General features: G+C 47.2%; 1 protein-coding gene across 10 annotated transcripts in view; it reads left to right on the top strand.

Annotated features, from left to right (window-relative positions):
- Window positions 1–12,763: 12,763 nt before the first annotated feature.
- SORCS1 (sortilin related VPS10 domain containing receptor 1) overlaps window positions 12,764–25,544 on the top strand; it is a 955,194-nt gene continuing 942,413 nt past the window's right edge. For 4 of the 10 annotated variants that reach the window (XM_073553078.1, XM_073553084.1, XM_073553083.1 and 1 more), the window contains exon 1: window positions 12,765–13,584. In XM_073553078.1, the coding sequence (XP_073409179.1) occupies window positions 12,922–13,584 (663 nt within the window). In that variant the 5' untranslated portion in view covers window positions 12,765–12,921. Of the gene's footprint in view, window positions 13,585–25,544 lie in introns of all 10 variants that reach the window. The other 6 variants (XM_073553082.1, XM_073553087.1, XM_073553085.1 and 3 more) reach the window with 2 other exon arrangements.

Raw genomic sequence — 25,544 nt, 5'->3', positions numbered from 1 at the left:
GAGACTGCAGACAGGATATTATTATGTATCTCTCTATACAGGGAGCTCCCCCTAGTGGTGACTGCAGATTGGGTTTTATCATGTATCTCTGTATACAGGGAACTCCCCCTAGTGTTGGCTGCAGACAGGATCTTGTCTTGTATCTCTGTATACAGGGAGCTCCCCCTAGTGGTGGTGGCAGACAGAATCTTATCATGTATCTTTGTATACAGGGAGCTCCTCCTATTGGTGACTGCAGACAGGATTTTATCTTGTATCTCTATATACAGGGAGCTCCCCCTCTTGGTGGCTGCAGACAGAATCTTATCATGTATCTCTGTATACAGGGAGCTCCCCCTAGTGGTGGCTGCAGACAGAATCTTATCATGTATCTCTATATACAGGGAGCTCCCCCTAGTGGTGGCTGCAGACAGGATCTTGTGCATCTCTATATACAGGGAGCTCCCCCTAGTGGTGTCTACAGACAGAATCTTATCATGTATCTCTATATACAGGGAGCTCCCCCTAGTGGTGGCTGCAGACAGGATCTTATCATGTATCTCTGGATACAGGGAGCTCCCCCTAGTGGTAACTGCAGACAGGATCTTATCATGCATCTGTATACAGGGAGCTCCCCCTAGTGGTGGCTGCAGAAGAAATCTTATACATGTTTCTATGGACACTTTTATACAAATTATTCTTTTGTTTCCTCTAGGATCATAAGTGGAAAGATTTCATCTTGAGATCATTTTAACAACTCACAAATTCTTAACTCAGACCAGTTTTCTGCTCATTCTTATTTTAACAATGGTATCCATGAATCCCTTCATTATTAAGAAGGAAGGTAGGCCTTTTTAGATTGGTCTGTCCAGGCTCCTCTATGACCTGTTTTCAGTGTCCATCTATGAGGGCTATAGAGTGGTGTCAGCAGCTCACATGCCGTTGGTGTGATGTATCTATATCCCATCTGCCACATGAGAAGATGCTGCTGATATAAATGTCTCATTGTACTGCAGGTGAGGACCCTGTTACAGACACCCAGGAGTTTTTTCCTCTACCTCTGTGTCTCTCCTGCCCGTCCTGTCACGGACTGCGGCTCCATGTTTTCCCAGGGTATTACATCTGTGTCAGGCTCCACCCCTTTGTTGTTCCGTATGAAAGTCAATGGAGGGGTATGTGATAGAAAAAGATAAGAAAGGAAATGGACAATTGGAAATGATCCCTGAGGGGTCACAACTGATTCACTGGTGTCCTTAAAGGCGGGAGGAGCGTTACTAGAGCACTATGTGATTATGGGAGTCTGACTTCAAGAGGAATGATACCTGAGATTGGTGGATGATGGGTGTAGTAGTCCTTAATCTATGATCTGCATGTTGTGAGCAGAGATGGTGGAGCTTTATGTGAGGAGGGGTCACGCTGGCCGCGACGGCTGAGGATATCGTCTGAATGCATGATAGACAGCTGTGTGCGGGCAGCTGGGCGCTGCAGGCATGGTGGCTGCTGCTGGAGAACTTTGCCAACCTCCCTCCTGACATTTAGCCAAAGAAAAAAGTCACAAACGAGCAAACCGTGACTGCACCGCCACCAGTGCAATGCTGGGCACAGCGCTGCCAACATGGAGGACGGATGTCACTGGCAGCAGGGCAAGCAGGGGTTAAAATATATTTAGCTATTGATTACTTATCTATTATCTACCTATCTATTATCTATCTAAAACAATTGAGCAGAGAGCAGCACCTGAACAATGGCAGTAGTTGGGTACAAGGCTTCACAGGTACATACCAGTCCTTATATTAGAAAAATCAAAGAAGTAGCGCACCATCATCAATTTAGTGCAAAAAATCTATTTTAATAGCCCATTTGTGCGCGATGTTTCAGCTCTGGGTGTGAGCCTTTTTCAAACCACGTCATCTCCTGGTGTAGGTCCACTGTGTTTTATCAAGACCAAAGTCAGCGCAGCCGTCTACCAGGACATGTTAGAGCTCTTCATGCTTCCCTCTGCTGACAAGCTTTATGGAGATGGAAATGTCATTCTCCAGCAGGACTTGGCCCCTGTCCACACGGCCAAAAGTACCAATACCTGGTGTACACACAACAGTATCACTGTGCTTGATTGGCAGCAAACTCGCCTGACCTTAACCCCATAGAGAATCTATGGAGTATTGTCAAGAGGAAGATGAGAGACACCAGACCCAACAATGCAGACGAGCTGAAGGCTGCTATCAAAGCAACCTGGGCTTCCATAACCCCTCAGCAGTGCCACAGGCTGATCACCTCCATGCCACGCCGCATTGATGCAGTAACTGATGCAAAAGGAGCCCAGACCAAGTACTGAGTGCATTTACTGAGCATACATTTCAGTAGGACAACATTTCGGATTTTACAATCATTTTTCAAGCTGGTGTTATAAAGTATTCTAATTTACTGAGATAATGACTTTTGGGTTTTCATTGGCTGTAAGCCATAATCATCAGCATTACCAGAAATAAACCCGTGAAATAGATCACTCTGTGTGTAATGACTCTATAGAATAGAGGAGTCACTTTTTGTATTGAAGAACTGAAATAAATTCACTTTTTAATGATATTCTAATTTTGTGAGAAGCTCCTGTATCTATCTATCTATCTATCTATCTAACAGAAAATGCTGGAACAGCACCAGATAAGTTAGTGAAATGAAGGGTGCATGGCCTCCCAGACAAGAATCCCGCAATCAGATAACTTTATTAGGTGTGGTGACGTTTCGAGCCTTTCTTGAGCCCTTGGCTTGAGAATATATTCAGTTTGTATGGTCTAATCCGGTGACAGATTAATCTGAGCGTTACAGTCCTGGCAGGTTGGTGACCCAGCATTCCTTTACTATTTGATTGTAAACCTTCTGCCTGTAATCCGGATTCACACTCACAGATCTTAGAAGCGAACTTTAAAGGAAACTGCAAAACTCAATAGTACAAGTCAATAAGAAATCTTAACATACATCTTAACATACAAATCTGTTTCTATCTTCACTTATGAGCCACTTCTCCATCTCCTGCCTCTTGAACTCATCTTTCACTTGGACAAAAACAGCTACAATCCATCTAGTTGAAAACAAGACTGACTTTAAGATCTCAGGTTATACCTCCCATTATACCCTACACAGAGGGCAGTGGGGAGGAGGAGTGAGAAAACAGGCAAAGAGAGACACAGAAAGATTGTGCTGAGCTTTCTAACAAGTGTGTTACCTCTACCAAGAGCTGGATTCACAGTTACATTGCTCAGCACTGCTGTATAATGTCCTACCTGCTGCTTCTACGATTGCTACATACAGACGGGAGCACAAATCCCTTGTGTCTGTGTATCGGAGACATCATGGCAGCTCATCTACACCCACCAGCTCAGAGTCACTTGCAAATTAAGATACAGAGTCTGCAGGAGGGAAACTGGAGACCGATCCAGGATATAAGTCACATAATGACAACAAATAGTGTTATTGCTAGATGGAACAGCGGTATCTGTCAGCTGTACCAGGGCTGAGTTTGTCTAGCCTAACAGAGTTGAGCTTTTCAATGTAGCAGAGTTGCGGTTGTCAGATGCAGCAGAGCTGACAGAAAGATGTAGTAAAAATCTGTGATGAGCTTGCCAGATGCCTTAGTCTCAGCTTGTCATATGTAGAAGAGGGGACACTGCTGAGTATGCCAGGAGTAGAAGAGTGGAGGTTGTCAGATGCAGCACTGATATGTTGTCAAATATACAGTGACAGGGTAGGTTCTGGTAGATGTAGAAGAGCTGAGAAATTATCACTGCAGCGAAGCTGGGTCTGTCAAATGTAGCAGAGTGGGTTCTGTCAGAAGTAGCAGAGCTGGGTCTGTCAAATGCAGCAGAGCTGGGTCTGTCAGATGTAGTGGAGCTGGCTTTGTCAGATGTAACAAAACTGAATCTATCAGATGTAGCAGAGCTGTGTCAGATGTAGCGAGCAGAGCTGTGTATGTCAGATGTAGCAGAGCTGCGTCTGTCAGATATAGTGGAGCTAGGTCTGTCAGATGTAACAGAACTGAATCTATCAGATGTAGCAGAGCTTGGTCTTTTAGATGTAGAAGAGCTGAGTCTGTTAAATGTAGCAGAGCTGAGTCTGTCAGACATTGCAGAGCTGTGTCTGTCAGATGTAGCTAGCAGAGCTGTGTATGTCAGATATAGCAGAGCTGTGTCTGTCAGATGTAGCAGGGATGAATCTTTCAGATGTAACAGAACTGTGTCTGCCAGATGTAGCAGAGATGATTCATCATTGAACACAATTCATGTGTTGTTATCTGAGCTGAGCATAAAGATATAACATTTTCTCAATTGTCACATCGCAGCTCACAAACTGATGACAAATTCAGCTCTGCTACATCTGTGTTAGCTGCAGATGTCTTCCACTCAGATACAGTTACTGATCACATCCAATACAGCGGAAGAGTGCTTAAGGCCTCTTTCACACATCAGGTTTTCGCCGTCAGGCGCGATCCGGCGCTTTTGACAGAAACCGGATCCGGCGAAATGCAATGCCGGATCCGGTTTCACCCCCATTGACTTGCATTTGCGCCGGATCGCGCCGGATGGCCATGCATTTCATCCGGTTTTCGCCGGATCCGGCAATGTGTCGCGATCCGGCGTCTGGAAAAAACGTCTACTGTAACGTTTTTTGTCTCCGGCGAAAAAACCGGACACGCCGGATCCGGCGCGTCCGGCTTTTTCACACAATGAAAGCCTATGAGCGCCGCAATGCGCCGGATCCGGCGAAAGCCGGATCCGGCGGCCGGATCCGGTTTTTTGGTCTGAGCATGCTCAGTAGCTCTGCCCACAAGACATATATAAAAGCAAGACAGTGTGACCCACAGCCACACCCAACATGCCACCCAAGAAAGCAACCAAGCGCAGCAGGAGAAGGCAGGAGACCACTGCAGCACCATCAGCACCACCACCACCCCAAATGGAGCAGCAAATAGAACATGCTGAGGAGGGGAGGCCAGCAGCAGATGAGAGACGGTAATTATCAAATCCCCCATTCCTCCAAACTAGGGCTATTGAATATCAAGATATTCATTGGCCCTTTGTTTCTCTTTATTCAACAGCCGCCAAAGAGATGCAGCAGCAGCACCATCAGCACCACCCCAAATGGAGCAGCATGCTGAACGGGAGGGGAGTCCAGAAGCAGATGAGAGACGGTAATTATCAAATCCCCCATTCCTCCAAACTAGGGCCATGGAATATCAAGATATTCATTGGCCCTTTGTTTCTCTTTATTCAACAGCCGCCAAAGAGATGCAGCAGCAGCAGCAGCAGAAATGGCATCACTGGCAGCAGCAATACCCACAGCCATGGAGTCTGGCCATCAACAGGACAGCACATCATCTTCTGGGAGCCCTCCCTCGCATCGTCAGCGTTTGACGGTAAGTTTTTATTTCCAAAATCCATCATCTCTGTAATATATGTGTATTCATTGCCTTTTATTTCAAAACAGGAATCACAAGATGAAGAGGAGCTCCCAGAAGAAGAAGGAAGGGGTGGACAGACACCTGGAGTGGGCTCACAATTGGTAAGTTTTTTGCATCAAACGCAGAAACACAACATCACTCTACACACAACACATAGAAAACAATGTTCTGCAGACCACACACAGCAAACAAATGCCTACATCCAAAGACATAACATTTTTTGTTTTCTTCTCTAGTCTTCCCAATCTGGTGCTCGGCCAAGAGGTCCTCGCAGTGCCTCCCAGGGTCGGCGGCGACAGCAACGCGGCGGTCACCAGCGTGTAAGTATAAATATTTTTGCTTTGTTTTTTTTGCACTTTTTATTTCATTTCTTTTGTGGAGGCTAATTATGTTATTTTTGTCTTTTTCTTTAACAGCCTTCACAGCGTGCTCCCGACTCTGACGGTGAGGATGGAGGGATTGATGTGGACCGCCTCATCGATCTCGTCAGAGAAAGGGAGCCGCTCTGGAATATGGCTGACCGCCGCCACGCTGACCTGATCGTTACCCGACGACTCTGGGAGGAAATCTGTTCGCTCCTTGTGGGCCGCTGGGAGGACCTCGAAGCTCGGGCCCAGATTAAAGAGCGTAAGTATATACAGTACCGGTTGCTTGATGTAAACCAGTGTTTCCCGAACTCCAGTCCTCGTGGTCCCCACGGATCATGTGTTCAGGATTTCTATTTACTATGGAAATCCTGAAAACATGACCCCTGGGGACCATGAGGACTGGAGTTTGGGAAACACTGATGTTGTATACTAACCACTCCTTTCTCGTTTCAGGGAACAGAATTGTGAATCGGTGGCGGTCTGTGAGGGATCGTTTCAAGAAGGAGTTCAATAAAGAGATGCGGGCCCCGAGTGGATCTGGAGGACGCAGGAGCAAGTACAAGTACGCACAAGCCCTGTCGTTCCTCCGGGAAACAATGGTCACCAGAAGGTAAATATTACACACCACATGTGAAAAAAATGTTAGATGTAACTTTTTTTTTTCAGCCAGGGCCATACCATGTCAGTATTTTAATTGTTTTTTTTCTCTTTATTCCACAGCACGGTGAGCAGCACTCGGGAGCCTGCACGATTGGACCCTTCTGAGGCGATCCCTGAGGAGACCGGCACCGAGGGACACTTCGACCGCCCCGGTACATCTGCACCTTCCCAGCCTTCCCACACATTCGACCCATCTGTCCCATCCACCAGCACAGGAGCATCGTGGCCGCCTACATTACATGAAGCTGCTGGTGAGGAGATCGCTTTCCCTTTACCCCACCCTTCTGCCCCTGCCGCCTCTAGTACACCTGCGGGTACTGGGCGACAGCGGCAGAGGGGTCAGGAAAAGAGTTATGCGCAAGAGTTATTGCATCTGAATGCATCTTTCCAGAACTGTCTCAAAGTCTTGTCAGAGCAAATCTCCGCAGGCTTTCAGCAGATCAACTCCAGCATTCTGGAGGTGAAGACACTTCTGCAAACCATGCATTCAGAAGCAAGATCTTCGCCAAACCACACCTTTTTCAGGTCTGTTGTGGAGCGCATGGAAACGCTCTCTCCTGCCCAGCAGATGCATGTAATGCATTCGTGCCACGCTGCTCTCCAGCAAGTTACCTCCCAACCTCCACCTCCCACCACTGTAGTTCCTCCACCTGCACCCCCTCCAGCCACTTTCCATCCTCCCCCTCCTATTACATCTGCACCCCCTCCAGCCACTTTCCATCCTCCCCCTCCTATTACATCTGCACCCCCTCCAGCCACTTTTCATCCTCCCCCTCCTACTACATACCAGCAACCTCCCCAGTACCAGCAACCTCCCCAGTACCAGCAACCTCCCCAGTACCAGCAACCTCCCCAGTACCAGCAACCTCCCCAGTACCAGTCATCTCCCCACTTCCAGCAACCTGCCCCGTACCAAACTCCTTCCCCGTACCAAACTCCTTCCCCATACAACTTTCCATCAACATCATCTGCTCCTACAGTCCCTGCCCAACCCTCCACTCCACCGCCCACCACCTCTTCTGCCTCCCACATGTCCACCCATTCTGTAGTTTTTTCCACACCTTCACCTCTAACTGTTCCTTCCCCACCACGATCCCAGTCCTCTCTCCACACTCCCATTGTCGAAGTGTCCCGCAGCCCCTCCAGCAGTATTTCCACCCCACAGTACACAGAATTGTAATGTGTGTTTTTTGTAATAAAAATGCCCATTGGGTTTAAAACCTTTCTAAAAAAGTTTTTTTGCACTTTAAAAACATTTTACAAAAAAAAAAAAAATTTAAATAAAAGTTAAATTATCGTTTCACAATGGTTGTCTGTCATTTCTTTCTGCGGCGAACTATGTTTTAAAAAAAGGTTAAATACAGGGTATTTCAAAGGTAAAAAGGTATTCAAAACCAGGTATATAACTGTGGGTAAATTTTAGCTTTTTGCCACAGTTGTGTTCCTGGTTGTGTTTGAAGCAAAGTATTTCACTTAAAAAGTTGTGTTTATTGTTGGTGATTTCCTAACAATGTACACAACTTTTGTTAAAAGGTGAAATACTTTGCATAAAACACAACCAGGTACACACCTGTGGCCTAAAGCTAAAAATAGTAAGACCATGACAAGATAGCCAACTTTGGTTGGCAAAGGTATATACTGTTGGTCCAGAAGGTACACAAGTTTAGGGCAAAAATCTCTCACACTCTGTCATCCCAGTGTACTCTGCCTTGAGGTGACATAAAGTATAGTGCAAAATTGGCCCTGAAACCGTCACAGAACTTCTAGTGGTAATATTTCCAATGACAACATCCATCTTCGCCAGTAACTTGCTCTTCTCTCCAACCTGCACTTTCTTCTCTACAACCTGTCAAAGAAGGGCTGTAGGAACATGCTATATCTAGTTTTCCAGTAGCCAATCCCGTTCGGAAGGCCACAAGGGTCAATTTTAAAAACCGGATCCGGCGTAATCCGTCGAAAAATGGATAGAAAAACGGATGAACCGGATGAGACGGATCCGGTTTTGTCTGTCAAGAAAAAGACGGATCCGGCAGAAAACCGGATGCGTCACATCCGGTTTTACTAAACATTTGCCGGATCCGGCGTTCCGGCACGACGCCGGATCGCGCCTGACGCCGAAAACCTGATGTGTGAAAGTAGCCTAACCTCTGTGTTGCTGCCCCCAGTGGGTGAGAATGGGTTAAGCCATGTGTCTCAGCTCAGTCTCTGAGCTCTGAAGTCTCTTTCTCTGCCTCCTGCTCTCTGTCTCTCATCCCCTCAGTTCTCAGCACAACTTTTTCTCCCCATATGCATTGCTCCTCTCTCCTTTCCCCGTTCTCTCCATCCTCTGCCTTCCATTCTCTGTTCTCCATACTCTGCTCTCCTTCCTCTGCTCCTATTTTCTTCCTCTGCTCTTCTTCCTCCTCTCTCCTTCCTCTGCTTCTCTCCATCCTCTAATCTATTTCCTCTGCTCCTCTCTCCACCCTCTGCATCTTTCTCCATCCTCTGCTCTTCTTCCTCCTCTCCATCCTCTGCTCTCCTTATTCTGCTTCTCTCTCCATCCTCCTCTCTTCTTCCTCCTCTCCTTCCTCTGCTCTCCATCCTCTGCTATTCTCCTTCCTCTGCTCCTCTCTTCCTCCTCTGCTCCCATCCTCTGCTCTTTTTCCTTCTCTCATTCCTCTTCTCCTCTCTCCTTCCTCTGCTCTCCTTCCTCCATCTAGCTCTCCTTCCTCTGCTCCTATCTCCATCTTCTGCTCTCCATCCTCCTCTCTTCTTCCTCATCTTTTCTTCCTCCGCTCTCCATCCTCCTCTCTCCTTCTTCTGCTCTCCATCATTTGCTCCTCTCTCCATCCTCTGCTCCTGTCTTCTTCCTCTGCTCTTCTTCCTCCTCTCTCCTTTCTCTGCTCTCCATCCTCTGCTCCTCTCTCCATCCTCTGCTCTTCTTCCTCCTCTCGCCTTCCTCTGCTTTTCTTCCTCCTCTCTCCTTCCTCTGCTCTCCTTCCTCTGCTACTCTCTCCTTCCTCTGCTCTCCTTCCTTTGATCTTCTTCCTCTGCTTTTCTTCCTCCTCTCTCCTTCCTCTGCTCTGCATCCTCTGCTCCTCTCTCCATCCTCTCCTCTCTTTCATCTGCTCCTCTCTCCTTCCTCTCTCCATCCTCTGCTCCTCTCTCCATCCTCTGCTCTTCTTCCTCCTCTCTCCTTCCTCTGTTGTTCTTCCTCCTCTCCCCTTCCTCTGCATCCTCTGCTCCTCTCTCCATCCTCTCCTCTCCTCCTTCCTCTGCTCCTCCCTCCTTCCTCTGCTCTTCTCCTCCTCCTCTCTCCATCCTCTGCTCTTCTCCCTCCTCTCTCCTTCCTCTGCTCCTCTCTCCATCCTCTGCTCTCCTTCCTCTGCTCCTCTCTCCTTCCTCTCCTCTCTTCTTCCTCTACTCTCCATCCTCTGCTCCTCTCTCCATCCTCTGCTCTCCTTCCTCTGCTCCTCTCTCCTTCCTCTGCTCCTCTCTCCATCCTCTGCTTCTGTCTCCTTCCTCTGCTCCTCTCTCCTTCTTCTGCTCCTCTCTCCATCCTCTGCTCCTCTCTCCATCCTCTGCTCTTCTTCCTCTCTCCTTCCTCTGCTCCTCTCTCCTTCCTCTCCTCTCCTTCCTCTGCTCCTCTCTCCTTCCTCTGCTCCTCTCTCCTTCCTCTGCTCCTCTCTCCTTCCTCTGCTCTTCTTCCTCCTCTCTCCATCCTCTGCTCCTCTCTCCTTCCTCTGCTCTTCTTCCTCCTCTCTCCATCCTCTGCTCCTCTCTCCTTCCTCTGCTCCTCTCTCCATCCTCTGCTCCTGTCTCCTTCCTCTGCTCTCCTTCCTCTGCTCCTCTCTCCTTCCTCTGCTCTTCTTCCTCCTCTCTCCTTCCTCTGCTCCTCTCTCCTTCCTCTGCTCTTCTTCCTCCTCTCTCCATCCTCTGCTCCTCTCTCCTTCCTCTGCTCCTCTCTCCTTCCTCTGCTCCTCTCTCCATCCTCTGCTCCTCTCTCCTTCCTCTCCTCTCCTTCCTCTGCTCCTCTCTCCATCCTCTGCTCTTCTTCCTCCTCTCTCCTTCCTCTGCTCCTCTCTCCTCTGCTCCTCTCTCCTTCCTCTGCTCTCCTTCCTCTGCTCCTCTCTCCTTCCTCTGCTCCTCTCTCCTCTGCTCCTCTCTCCTTCCTCTGCTCTCCTTCCTCTGCTCCTCTCTCCTTCCTCTGCTCCTCTCTCCTCTGCTCCTCTCTCCTTCCTCTGCTCTCCTTCCTCTGCTCCTCTCTCCTTCCTCTGCTCTCCATCCTCTGCTCCTCTCTCCTTCCTCTGCTCTCCTTCCTCTGCTCCTCTCTCCTTCCTCTGCTCTCCATCCTCTGCTCCTCTATCCTTCCTCTCCTCTCCTTCCTCTGCTCCTCTCTCCTTCCTCTGCTCCTCTCTCCATCCTCTGCTCCTCTCTCCATCCTCTGCTCTCCTTCCTCTGCTCCTCTCTCCATCCTCTGCTCCTCTATCCTTCCTCTCCTCTCCTTCCTCTGCTCCTCTCTCCTTCCTCTGCTCCTGTCTCCTTCCTCTGCTCTCCATCCTCTGCTCCTCTCTCCTTCCTCTGCTCTCCTTCCTCTGCTCCTCTCTCCTTCCTCTGCTCTCCATCCTCTGCTCCTCTATCCTTCCTCTCCTCTCCTTCCTCTGCTCCTCTCTCCTTCCTCTGCTCCTCTCTCCATCCTCTGCTCCTCTCTCCATCCTCTGCTCTCCTTCCTCTGCTCCTCTCTCCATCCTCTGCTCCTCTATCCTTCCTCTCCTCTCCTTCCTCTGCTCCTGTCTCCTTCCTCTGCTCCTGTCTCCTTCCTCTGCTCTCCATCCTCTGCTCCTCTCTCCTTCCTCTGCTCTCCTTCCTCTGCTCCTCTCTCCATCCTCTGCTCTCCTTCCTCTGCTCCTCTCTCCTTCCTCTGCTCTCCATCCTCTGCTCCTCTATCCTTCCTCTCCTCTCCTTCCTCTGCTCCTCTCTCCTTCCTCTGCTCCTCTCTCCTTCCTCTGCTCCTCTCTCCATCCTCTGCTCCTCTCTCCATCCTCTGCTCTCCTTCCTCTGCTCCTCTCTCCATCCTCTGCTCCTCTATCCTTCCTCTCCTCTCCTTCCTCTGCTCCTCTCTCCTTCCTCTGCTCCTGTCTCCTTCCTCTGCTCTCCATCCTCTGCTCCTCAGATATTAGAAAAAACTTTTTGACAGTTAGAGTGATCAATGAGTGGAACAGGCTGCCACGAGAAGTGGTGAGTTCTCCTTCAATGGAAGTCTTCAAACAGAGGCTGGACAGACATCTGACTGGGATGATTTAGCGAATCCTGCTTTGAGCAGGGGGTTGGACCAGATGGCCCAGGAGGTCCCTTCCAACTCTACGATTCTATGATTCTATGATTCTCTCTCCTTCCTCTGCTCTCCTTCCTCTGCTCCTCTCTCCATCCTCTGCTCTCCATCCTCTGCTCCTCTCTCCTTCCTCTGCTCCTCTCTCCTTCCTCTGCTCCTCTCTCCATCCTCTGCTCCTCTCTCCATCCTCTGCTCTCCTTCCTCTGCTCCTCTCTCCTTCCTCTGCTCTCCATCCTCTGCTCCTCTATCCTTCCTCTGCTCCTCTCTCCATCCTCTGCTCCTCTCTCCATCCTCTGCTCTCCTTCCTCTGCTCCTCTCTCCATCCTCTGCTCCTCTCTCCATCCTCTGCTCCTCTCTCCTTCCTCTGCTCCTCTCTCCTTCCTCTGCTCCTCTCTCCATCCTCTGCTCCTCTCTCCATCCTCTGCTCCTCTCTCCATCCTCTGCTCTCCTTCCTCTGCTCCTCTCTCCATCCTCTGCTCCTCTCTCCATCCTCTGCTCCTCTCTCCATCCTCTGCTCCTCTCTCCATCCTCTGCTCTCCTTCCTCTGCTCCTCTCTCCTTCCTCTGCTCCTCTCTCCATCCTCTGCTCCTCTCTCCATCCTCTGCTCCTCTCTCCATCCTCTGCTCTCCATCCTCTGCTCCTCTCTCCATCCTCTGCTCCTCTCTCCTTCCTCTGCTCCTCTCTCCTCTGCTCCTCTCTCCATCCTCTGCTCTCCTTCCTCTGCTCCTCTCTCCATCCTCTGCTCCTCTCTCCATCCTCTGCTCCTCTCTCCATCCTCTGCTCCTCTCTCCATCCTCTGCTCCTCTCTCCATCCTCTGCTCCTCTCTCCTTCCTCTGCTCCTCTCTCCTTCCTCTGCTCCTCTCTCCTTCCTCTGCTCCTCTCTCCATCCTCTGCTCCTCTCTCCATCCTCTGCTCTCCTTCCTCTGCTCCTCTCTCCATCCTCTGCTCCTCTCTCCATCCTCTGCTCTGTCTCCTTCCTCCCTCTCTCCCTCCATCCAGCTCCACCCCTGTCTGCCAGATCCTCCATCAGAACCCCGGGCGGCACCGTCCGCTCTGCACGCAGCTCCTGTCTCCTCCATCCAGACTGAGAGCGGAGAAACTTCTATGGAGTTGGAGTGAGGGTCGCTGCACCTCTGGAGCTGCCGGCATGGGGGGTCTCCCGGCCTGGGGGCTGCTGCTCCTCCTGACCGCGATTGTAAGGATGGCAAAAGAGGGCAAAGGAGACCTCAGCTGCTCCTCCTGTCACCACCACCTCCGCCCGCGGGGCACAAGTGCCGGGCACATGGCGACACCAGGGGACTGGCCGGGGACTCTTGGCCACGCCGGGCAGATGACGGAGGATGCCCGGGAGCCTGCAGCCTGGAGCAGGACGGACCCCGGAGCTTGGGCTGCCGGCTATGAAGGGGCTGCTGCCCGGGGGCAGGAGGCCGGCTCTCTGGATTCGTGGATTAGTCGGGACGGTGAGGAGAAGCATGGGGGGCATGTGGCTGACCGGTCCGGGGGTCCCGGCTCCCTGCAGACCGGTGACAAGGTGGAAGCTGAACACTTCACTGATGGTGACAGCGGAGTGATGGCCGCCGACCCCCCGACACAGCAGCCAGGAGACCCCCAGGAGACGCCCGGCAGGGCCGGGAGACGGGTCCGAGAAGCCGAGGGGCGCAGGGTGGCCCGAGCACAGCCTGGGGAGCCGGACCGGGGGAGCCGCTTTCGGGTGGAGGAGCTGAGGCTGAGCAGCACGACCTTCGCCCTGACCGGAGACTCCGCTCACAACCAAGCCATGGTGCACTGGACCGGGGGCCACAACAGCAGCGTGAGTACCGGGGACCGGGGGGCAGTGTGAGTACCGGGGACCGGGGGGCAGCGTGAGTACCGGGGACCGGGGGGCAGTGTGAGTACCGGGGACCGGGGGTCAGTGTGAGTACCGGGGACCGGGGGTCAGTGTGAGTACCGGGGACCGGGGGGCAGTGTGAGTACCGGGGACCGGGGGGCAGTGTGAGTACCGGGGGGCAACGTGAGTACCGGGGACCGGGGGGCAGTGTGAGTACCGGGGACCGGGGGGCAGTGTGAGTACCGGGGACCGGGGGGCAGTGTGAGGACTGGGGACTGGCTGCCTCTGCTGAGCCGGCCTCCTCAGGGTCTGGGTCTCGGGTCAGGAGCGGCTTCTCTGGGGATCTGACGCATCTTCTCAGGTCAGGGGTCCCCGGTCCCCGCTGCTGCAGGCTGACTCCATCCGATCAGATGGTAACTGCTGGGACCACATCTGACCAGTGTTTCTCCGGTGTCTTCAGCTTCTTCTTTTCCCACTTTTTTCCCCACTTTCACTTCCACTCCTTTTCCTTCTCATCCACCACTCTTCTATCCCCTGCTTTCTTCCTCCCTTCATCTTTCCCTTTTTCTTCTATTTCACTTCCTTGTTTCACATTCTATTTTCCTTCTTTCTTTTCATCTCTTTCATTTATTTGGAACCATGTGTCCAATTTTCAGCAATTTTCCTCTTCTTCTTTTTCTTCCTCTTTCTCGTCTTCTATTTTTTATTCTCTTTCTTCTTCTTTTTCTATTTCTTATTATTTTTATTATTCCTCTTCTCCTTCCTCTCCTTCATACTATTCTAATTTTTCCTCTTCATCTTATTCCTCTTTTTCTTTTTTCTTTTTTTTCTTCTCCTTATTCTTTTTCTTCTCCTTCTCCTTCCTCTTCTTCTTTTTCTTCTTTCTCTGGTTCTTCTTTTCTTCTCCTTATTCTTCCTCTTCAGTTCCTTTTCTTCGTTCTTTTTCTTCTTTCTATGATTCTTCTTCTTTTTCTTCTTTCTCTGGTTCTTCTTTTCTTCTTATTCTCCTTCTTCTTCCTCTTCTTCCTTTTCCTGTTTCCTTTTTCCTCCTCCTCTTCTTTTTCTTCTTCCTCCTCTTCCCTCTTCTCCTTCCTCTTCTTCTTTCTTTCCTTTTCTTCTTCCTCTGTCCCCCCCATCTCTCCTGTCTTGTGCTGGGCCTTCAGAGGCTGCGTTATTGCTTGTGCCCCCAGTATGTGGCATACCCTCCCGCCTGTCAGTAGCTCTTGTGTCTAGTGCCCCCCCGTACAGTGGAGTTGTTCCCAGTTCCTCCGGGTGCCCGCGTCCCCCCATCTGCTGATCTTCTGTGTATCGTAGCCTCACAGTGAGAAGATTTCCTGCTCTCACATTTCTTAATGTTTTCTATTATTAAACATTGTATCAAGCACAATGCAGAGTTTCCCCCCATGTGGCCAGGACTGCTCTGCTGACCTGCTGTGGCTCTGCTGACCTGCTGTGGCTCTGCTGACCTCCTGTGTCTCTGCTGACCTCCTGTGGCTCTGCTGACCTCCTGTGTCTCTGCTGACCTCCTGTGGCTCTGCTGACCTCCTGTGTCTCTGCTGACCTCCTGTGGCTCTGCTGACCTCCTGTGTCTCTGCTGACCTCCTGTGGCTCTGCTGACCTCCTGTGTCTCTGCTGACCTCCTGTGGCTCTGCTGACCTCCTGTGTCTCTGCTGACCTCCTGTGGCTCTGCTGCTCCACCTGCTGTGATGTGTCTGGGTCATGTCCGCCTTGTATTCGTGGCCTGAACAGGTTTTAGGCTTTCTGTTCTTACAAAGTGTCATCCAGTCCATAGATGGTGTCCATAGAGGACAGAGCAGAACATGGACTGCGGCTGCGATGATTGCACAGGATCCCACACTGCCAGTTACTTAGGGGATCTATAATGTCTAGTGATTGAGATGTAAGGGTTAACTGCAGATTTGAACCATAATATTATTATTATTTATTTATATGGCGCCATTAATTCCATGGTGCTGTCCATGAGAAGGGGGGTTACATACAAAGTTATAGATATCACTTACAGTAATCAAGCTTACAATGACGGACTGGTGCAGCGGGGAGAGGACCCTGTCCTTGTGGACTTACCTTCTACGGGGTATCTGTCTGTGACAATGGTCTGTCACAAAGTATCACACATCTCCGGGGGGTCTGGTTAGTGGCCCCTGTTCTTGCATGTTGTGGCTTCATCACCTGAGCCAGCGACCCTGGAACCTGCAGTACCCTGTAATATGGGACTACAAGTGCCAGCATGTCCTGCTATTGCTGGCACTACCGTGTCATATAATCCTATAATCGTGGGGGCCGCGCGCCGTCAGGGACAGCCGTGCATTCACTAATCTGGGGTCTGCTGGAGGCCGGGGGTCGGACGAGCTGGCACCTGCTCTTTCAGACTCTGTCCTGATGGCCTCTAGATGAGGGGAGCAGAATATTCCACCTAATGTAGCAATCTCCAAGAAGACAGGCCGACATGCTGGGACTTGTGGTTACGCAGTTGGATGCTTGATTTCATGTTTTCTCACAAATTGGTGTCGGATTCTGAGAAGTAACAGCCGAACACTTGTGGAAGTGGGAAACTTCTATCCCTAATGTCTGCAATGTGGAAAGTCAGCAGGGGAGAACCCAGAAATCCTGGGGTGCAACCTCACAGGGGCCACATCTACCACCAAAGCAGGAGGCATTGATCCCTGAGGAGCGACTGGACTGCACAGGGTCCTATACTGTCTGCGGCCCCCAGTGGTAGAAATCCTGGGGCCCTAAGACAGAGTTTGGGACCCACCATTCCCCCCTGACTGCCAGGACAGCGACCCATCATGTTCCCATGAACATATTGTCCTGGCCCAATGGGAATGTGAAAGATGGCGGCCCTCTATGTAACCACTTAGATGCCGTGGTCTCTGCTCATCATGGCATTTAAGGAGTTAAGGTCCTGGAATCAGAACCAGCTCCAATCACTGCAGTCATGTAAAGTACAGCCCCCCACTGACAGCCCCCCCACTGTATCCCGGAGGTACACCCCATCTGTATAACTGCGGGCCATGTATCTAATCTATCTCATATCTATCATTTATTATCTATCTATCTATCTATCTATCTATCTATCTATCTATCTATCTATCATCTATCTATCTATCTATCTATCTATCTATCTATCTATCATCTATCCATTATCTATCTATCATCTATCTATCTATCTATCTATCTATCTATCTATCTATCTATCTATCTATCATCTATCTATCTATCTATCTATCTATCTATCTATCTATCTATCTATCATCTATCCATTATCTATCTATCATCTATCTATCTATCTATCTATCTATCATCTATCTATCTATCTATCATCTATCTATCTATCTATCTATCTATCTATCATCTATCCATTATCTATCTATCATCTATCTATCTATCTATCTATCTATCTATCTATCTATCTATCTATCATCTATCTATCTATCTATCTATCTATCTATCTATCTATCTATCTATCATCTATCCATTATCTATCTATCATCTATCTATCTATCTATCATCTATCTATCTATCTATCTATCTATCTATCTATCTATCATCTATCTATTATCTATCTATCATCTATCTATTATCTATCTATCATCTATCTATTATCTATCTATCATCTATCTATCTATCATCTATCTATCTATCTATCTATCTATCTATCTATCTATCTATCATCTATCTATATATTATCTATCTATCTATGGCTACATGTGCTATCCTGAGTGTGGTCTGAACCTCTCTGGGCATCGGCCCTCGGTGCCCGGTCCTTAGCGCGGCGGTCCCATTGATGGCGTCGGTCACTATTATATAGGTACAGTCTTTTGATCGGCGGCCTGCGATCTTCTTCTCTTACGTTTTGCCCGGTGATTTTGTTTTGTAATTCGCGTTAATTCCGCTCCTGTCGGATTACAGAGGAGAGATTTTCCCAATTCCACTTGTTTTTGTCTCTTCTGTTTAGGGGACAGATTCTATATGACTTTATTTCTTCATGTCCTTGATATTGGTCACATTGTCATCACACCCCACAGTGAGCTTCAGTTATTGGAGACTTTGTTTCCACCTCTTTATATGAGATGGAGCTGAAGCTTTGTACAGGTTGTTCTCCTTTGAGCTCTGGAAATTGGCTTGCACATCCATCATACTTTACACTGCAGCTCTGTTTCATTAGGATTCATCTCTTATTAGCATCTCTATGTAGTGGAGTGTGATAATGTCTACAATCCATCTCCCTTTTCATCACTTAGTGTAGTGTCACTCTGTCTCTTTCCACCATGCTTTATATTGCAGCTCAGCAACTCTAGCCCAGCAGCATTATCTATTCAAGTCTGAGGTTATATGAAATGCTTCCCCTTATTTAGTCTGAAATTAATTCTCTTGTTTCATCACATGATGTCTCAGAAGGTTATTAGTCTCTCCGCCATGCTTTATACTGCAGCTCATTTTTATTAAGCCACAGCCCTGATATATATATCTACTTTGTTTTCATTGTCTTTTATTGGAGTCTAACATGGTCTAAAACCCCCATTATGTCTCATTTTAAAGGTTCTTGTTGTTTCTCTGCCTTTCCCATATGCTTTACACTGCAGCACTGCTTGTTCAGATTGGTTACTTTGTAGCCTGCACATTGTCAGCTGATTTCTCCTTACAAAATTGTAATACTTTACAAGAAACAAAACCCTTAAAAAAAAGCTTCTCTGGAAAGTACTGAATATAGTGTGAGTGTTAAGTGTCAGTGGAGGAGCCTCCATCAAGTGTGAGTGTGAGTGGAGGGGTGTTCATCCAGTGTGAGTGTGAGTGGAAGGGCCTCTATCAAGTGTGAGTGTGAGTGGAGGGGCCTCCATCAAGTATGAGTATAGGGGCCTCTATCAAGTGTGAGTGTGAGTGGAGGGGTCTCCATCAAGTGTGAGTGTAGGGGCCTCCATCAAGTGTGAGTGTCAGTGGAGGGGCCTCCATCAAGTGTGAGTGTCAGTGGAGGGCCCTCCATCAAGTGTGATTGTAGGGGTCTCCATCAAGTCTGAGTGGAGGGGCCTCCTTCAAGTGTGAGTGTGGGTGGAGGGGTCTCCATCAAGTGTGAGTGGAGGGGCCTCCATCAAGTGTGAGTGTGAGTGGAGGGGCCTCCATCAAGTGTGAGAGTGAGTGGAGGGGCCTCCATCAAGTGTGAGAGTGAGTGGAGGGGCCTCCATCAAGTGTGAGTTGCGGGGCCTCCATCAAGTGTGAGTGGAGGGGCCTCCATCAAGTGTGAGTATGGGTGGAGGGGTCTCCATCAAGTGTGAGTGGAGGGACCTCCATCAAGTGTGTGAGTGGAGGGGCCTCCATCAAGTGTGAGAGTGAGTGGAGGGGCCTCCATCAAGTGTGAGAGTGAGTGGAGGGGTCTCCATCAAGTGTGAGTGTGAGTGGAGGGGCCTCCATCAAGAGAAGAAGCTTGATTTGCCAAGTAAAGGGCTTGTGTGAGAATAGAAGAATATGACTTATTTCTATCAGAAATAGTCTCATCCTGTCCACTGGTTGTGTGTTACTGCAGATCATCCCAAAATATCCATTATTCCTCTTTTTCATCCTTTGAAACTATTCATGATTTGCATTTTCCTGCAATTTTGCAATAATTGCGTCAAAACCTTACATATTATCCAAGTTTTTATAGTTTAACATTACTGCCTGCGGCCAGAAGGGGGCGATGTAATGAAATAAGAAAATCTCTTTAGAGTTATTATATGGCTATAATGTGTCCGGCATCACCGGAGCGGCTGCAGCCATCGCATTACCGTCCGTGTGAATATACGTCGTATTTCCAGTTTCTCCATCATGATGAGATTATCAGGGAATTATTCATGTGCTGCAGAATAAGCCGCTGCTCATACATATGAAACACACGGGTGCAGGACACATGTAGAGAAACATTTCATCACTAACATGTAAATCTGTGAAATGATCAATTATTGCAGCAGCACGCCTGTGGGTGCTCTGCTGTGGAATAATAAGGCGATGCAGCAGAGCTGAGAGTGTCAGGGATATTCAGATATAATACAGCTGAGATAGAGAAGGGCTAAGGAGGTTCAGTATAGCAGAGCCGAGGTTACCAGAGGTAGCAGAACACTGTAGGATGTGGTGGAGCAGGGTGTCTGATGCAGCAGAAATCACAGAGCTGAGAGCATGTTATTTACTGAAGCACCAAGAGGGTCAAATATACCTGGACTAAAACTAGAGGTCAGTGTCAGCAGATCACTATCAGGTGTAGCAGAGCTGAGAGCTTGGGATGCAGCGGAGCTGAGAGTGCCTGATGTAGCAGAGGCAAGATTGTCAGAAATCACAGAGCTGAGAGTATGTTATTTACTGAAACACCAAGAAGGTCAAATGTACCTGGTCTAAGTCGGTGTCTGAGGTAGCAGAACAGTATCAGGTGCAGCAGAGCTGGGAGCTTGGGATGTAGCGGAGCTGAGAGTGTCAGATGTGGCTGAGCTGAGAGTGTCAGGTATACTCAGATACAATACAGCTGAAATACAGAAGTGCTCAGAAGGTTCAGTATAGCAGAGCCGAGATTACCAGAGGTAGCAGAACACTGTAGGATGTGGCGGAGCAGGGTGTCTGATGCAGCAGAGGCAAGATTGTCAGAAATCTCAGAGCTGAGAGTATGTTATTTACTGAAACACCAAGAAGGTCAAATGTACCTGGTCTAAGTCGGTGTCTGAGGTAGCAGAACAGTATCAGGTGCAGCAGAGCTGGGAGCTTGGGATGTAGCGGAGCTGAGAGTGTCAGATGTGGCTGAGCTGAGAGTGTCAGGTATACTCAGATACAATACAGCTGAAATACAGAAGTGCTCAGAAGGTTCAGTATAGCAGAGCCGAGATTACCAGAGGTAGCAGAACACTGTAGGATGTGGCGGAGCAGGGTGTCTGATGCAGCAGAGGCAAGATTGTCAGAAATCTCAGAGCTGAGAGTATGTTATTTACTGAAGCACCAAGAGGGTCAAATGTACCTGGACTAAGTCGGTGTCTGATGTAGCAGAACAGTATCAGGTGCAGCAGAGCTGGGAGCTTGGGATGTAGCAGTCCTGAGAGTGCCTGATGTAGCAAAACTGAGAACTATAAGATGTAGTAGCACTGAGAGAGTGCAATGCTGTTGGACAGAGATTCCCAGATGTAGCAGAGCTGCCTGATATGTAGCAGATGCATGGTAGTAAGGTGAGATTGTCAGATGTTTCTGTATTAAGAGTGACAGATATATAAAATTACAAAGTGCTTCTAAAAACGAGGAACTTTGCAATTTATCTCTTATTAAATATCCTCTCTGTTCTCGGGATTTTTCATGCTGCAATTCGCTGCTTGTTGCCTACGTTACCGGCCACTTCTGAAGTCTTCCAGAGGTGATCGGTTTTCCTAGGAAAGCAGCTGCAAGCTTTGGAAATTGATTGGCTGGATTCGGTTAGGTTCTCCACCCCTGCGCTCCTCTGAAGCTGCAGAGGTAAAACTGTGCTTGCTCACAGCATTGGAGAGCGCACGGTTGGGACCGGGGCACCACGAGGCTGCAGGCCCGAGCTCTCAATCATCAAGAGCTGCTGTGTGAATTGTTACAAACACAGAGAAAAATAGTGGATGGAGGATAAACAATTAACTTTCCATAAAAAGTGCAAATTGCCCTCATTATAGAGCGTGTGGTATGGATCAGGAGCACAATCCGAGGCGGGAAAAGTCACAATATGACGGAGCACTCGCAACACAAGTAACACAGATCCATGGTCCTCCCAGGAGCAGTCAGGTGTTCTGGGGTCTCATAGATAGATGTTACCATATAGACCACCATAGATCAGTGTCTGCTCCTCCACAATACACAACATCCCATCAACTCTGACCAGCTTCCCTGCCCCTGCTGAAGAAAAGCCTCCCCACAGCAGAGTGCCGCCACCACCATGTGTGACGGTGGGGATGGTGTTTTCAGGGTGTTGTGCAGTGTAAATTTTCATCACACGTTTTGCATTTAGCCCAAAAAGTTGTCCTTTGCGCTCATCTGACCAGAGCACCTTTTTCCACAGTGCAACATAGAAGCTATAGAAGGCAAAGAATGCAGCATTTTTAATTAATCCCATCTTGAAAAATGACTTGTAGTCCAAATTATAGGCATATAATAAAATAATGTCCTCGAACGTGGACCCTTATATGACAACGTCTAAAGCTACCATTGATATTAATGATCATTATCACCTATCTGGTATAATTGGATACTAATATCCTGACTATAAGCATACAAAATCCCTGACTGTGTGCAAGAACCTAGAAGATGGGATTCACATTGCTTTTTTGTTCAGTCACTTTGTATTTGGCTAATTAGTTAAAAAAAAAAAAAAAAATCTATTTTTGGAAGCTTTTAACTGTGTAGCATTTTTTCCACATCTGACTATACATTTTCACAGTACTGTATATACATCGTACAAACATACAGTGGGGGAAATAAGTATTGAACACGTCTACAATTTTCTAAGTAAATCTATTTGTAAAAGTGCCACTGACATGAAATTCTCCCCAGATGTCGGTAACAACCCATCCCATCCACACAGGGAAAGAAATCAAAACCGTAGATGTCCATAAATTATGTGTAATAATGAGAAATGACACATGGAAAAGTATTGCACGCATTACTGGAATGAAATTACTTTGTACAGAAGCCTTTGTTGGTGATGAAGCCTCAAGACGCCTCCTGTATGGAGAAACTAGTCGCAGGCATTGCTCAGGTTTGATATTGGCCCATTCTTCCACACAAACACTCTTCACATCCTGAAGCTCCTGTGGCTCCTTCTATGAACTCTGATCTTTAGTTCCTTCCATACATTTTCTCTTGGATTCAGGTCTGGTGATCGGCTCGGTCGTTCTAGCAGTTTTGTTTTCTTTGGTTGTGTGTTTGGGTGTTAGCTGAAATGTCCACCGTCATTACATCTTCATCATCCTGGTAGATGGCAGCAGATTTTTTATCAAGAATGTCTCGGTACATCTGTCCAGTTACTCTTCCTTCAATCAAATGAACCTTGATGGTCCCACCTCCAAACTCCACTATGGTGGTTAGTGTGGTGCAGGTTAGGGTGGTGCGCATGCACATACCCCAGGGACAGTTCCTGCATTATTTATAGTTTTCTGTGAAACAATTGTACCTGCTGATTCCAGGTCTTTCTGTAGCTCTAAACAGGTGGTCCTTGGCTCTTGGACAACTCTTCTGATAATTTTTTTCACTCATCTGTGTGAAATCTTGCACACAGCACCTGGTCATGGCTCGGTTTATGGTGAAATGGAGTTCTTTGCACTTCCGGATTATAGCCCCAACAGTGGTCACTGAAACCTTCAGCAGTTTAGAAATTATTCCGTAAGCAATGCCATCACTATGTTTGGCAACAATAAGGTTGCAAAGGTCTCGAGACAGTTCGCAGGTTGTACCCATCATGAGTTGTTTCTTGTGTGGCACCTTGGTAATGAGACACCTTCAGTTGAACCAGCTGATATTTTTTCTCACTAAGGGGCAGTATTGCTTTCTAATCTCGGACAGATGTCGGCTGGTATCATGACTTTCCAGAGCTTTTTCCTCCTTTCTTTCTTCATGTGTTCAATACTTATTTCACCCGTTGTATATTCATCATATACACATACACTATATACATACAGAATATATAGGTGTGTGGAGAATGTATATGTGTATTGTATTAGTATGTATTTTTTATGTGTTTACAGTGCATATGTGTGAGTATAGTGTATGTGTACAGCATATAAATATATATATACCATGCATGTGTGTACTGTATTTGTGTGTACAATATATATGTACAGTATATGTAGCTGTAGACAGTATATTTGTGTATAGTATTAGTATGTAAATTATATATATGTGTGTACAGTGTATATACGAGCTATATATATATATATATATATATATATATGTATACAGTACAGACCAAAAGTTTGGACACACCTTCTCATTCAAAGAGTTTTCTTTATTTTCATGACTATAAATATTGTAGATTCACTCTGAAGGCATCAAAACTATGAATTACCATCAAGAGAATGCCAAGAGTGTGCAAAGCAGTAATCAAAGCAAGAGGTGGCTACTTTGAAGAACCTAGAATATAAGACATATTTTCAGTTGTGTCAGACTTTTTTGTTAATTATATAATTCCACATGTGGTAATTCATAGTTCTGATGCCTTCAGAGTTAGGCTGTGTGCCCACGTTGTGTTTTTTTTAAGCGTTTCCGCAGGGTTTGTGCCGGCTCAGATGCTGCAGAAATGCTTAAAAGAAGCTTCCTATTAAATTTAATGCATTTTTGGCTTTTTGTGCCAATGCATGCGGTTTTAAACGCTCAGAAAACGCTTAGCGGCTAAAAATGCAGCATGCTCATTAATTTCCGCATAGCTCAGCATTTTTAGCCCTTAGCAATGTTCCCAGAAAACGCGCAGAAAAAAACGCGTCAAAAACACACGGTTTTTGTGCAAAAACCGCGCAAGAAACGCGTGGAAATAAACCGCGCGTTTTCTGGGAAGGAGATCAGTTTCCTGAGCATTTAAAAACGCTAACGTTGGCACATAGCCTGAATCTACAATTTTCATAGTCGGGAAAATAAAGAAAAATCTTTGAATAATCTTAATTCTCTATTAGTATGTCTTTAGAATGTGGGAGGAAACCCACGCAAACACGGGGAGAACATACAAACTCTTTGCAGATGTTGTCCTTGGTGGGAATCGAACCCAGGACCCCAGCACTGCAAGGCTGCAGCGCTAACCACTGACCTACCGTGCCACCCAATGAGAAGGTGTGTCCAAACTTTTGGTCTGTACTGTATATATATATATTTGCAGTTTATATATTTCCATGTGTGCTGCATTAGTGTGCACAATGTACATACAGTATTAGTGTGCACAGTATATACACAGTATTAGTGTGCACAGTGTATATACAGTATTAGTGTGCACAGTGTATATACAGTATTAGTGTGCACAGTGTATATATACAGTATTAGTGTGCACAGTATATACACAGTATTAGTGTGCACAGTGTATATACAGTATTAGTGTGCACAGTGTATATACAGTATTAGTGTGCACAGTGTATATACAGTATTAGTGTGCACAGTGTATATATACAGTATTAGTGTGCACAGTATATACACAGTATTAGTGTGCACAGTGTATATATACAGTATTAGTGTGCACAGTGTATATACAGTATTAGTGTGCACAGTGTATATACAGTATTAGTTTGAACAGTATATACACAGTATTAGTGTGCACAGTGTATATATACAGTATTAGTGTGCACAGTGTATATACAGTATTAGTGTGCACAATGTACATACAGTATTAGTGTGCACAGTGTATATATACAGTATTAGTGTGCACAGTGTATATACAGTATTAGTGTGCACAGTGTATATATACAGTATTAGTGTGCACAGTATATACACAGTATTAGTGTGCACAGTGTATATATACAGTATTAGTGTGCACAGTGTATATACAGTATTAGTGTGCACAGTGTATATACAGTATTAGTGTGAACAGTATATACACAGTATTAGTGTGCACAGTGTATATATACAGTATTAGTGTGCACAGTGTATATACAGTATTAGTGTGCACAAGGTACATACAGTATTAGTGTGCACAGTGTATATATACAGTATTAGTGTGCACAGTGTATATACAGTATTAGTGTGCACAGTGTATATATACAGTATTAGTGTGCACAGTGTATATACAGTATTAGTGTGCACAGTGTATATACAGTATTAGTGTGCACAGTGTATATATACAGTATTAGTGTGCACAGTGTATATACAGTATTAGTGTGCACAATGTACATACAGTATTAGTGTGCACAGTATATACAGTATTAGTGTGCACAGTGTATATACAGTATTAGTGTGCACAGTGTATATATATACAGTATTAG

This window comes from Dendrobates tinctorius, unplaced genomic scaffold (genome assembly GCF_039654945.1).
Source record: "Dendrobates tinctorius isolate UK_male_01 unplaced genomic scaffold, ASM3965494v1 ptg000196l, whole genome shotgun sequence".
NCBI lineage: Eukaryota > Metazoa > Chordata > Amphibia > Anura > Dendrobatidae > Dendrobates > Dendrobates tinctorius.
The sequence above is the reverse complement of the archived record's forward strand: the minus strand, read 5'-3'. Positions and strand labels throughout refer to the sequence as shown.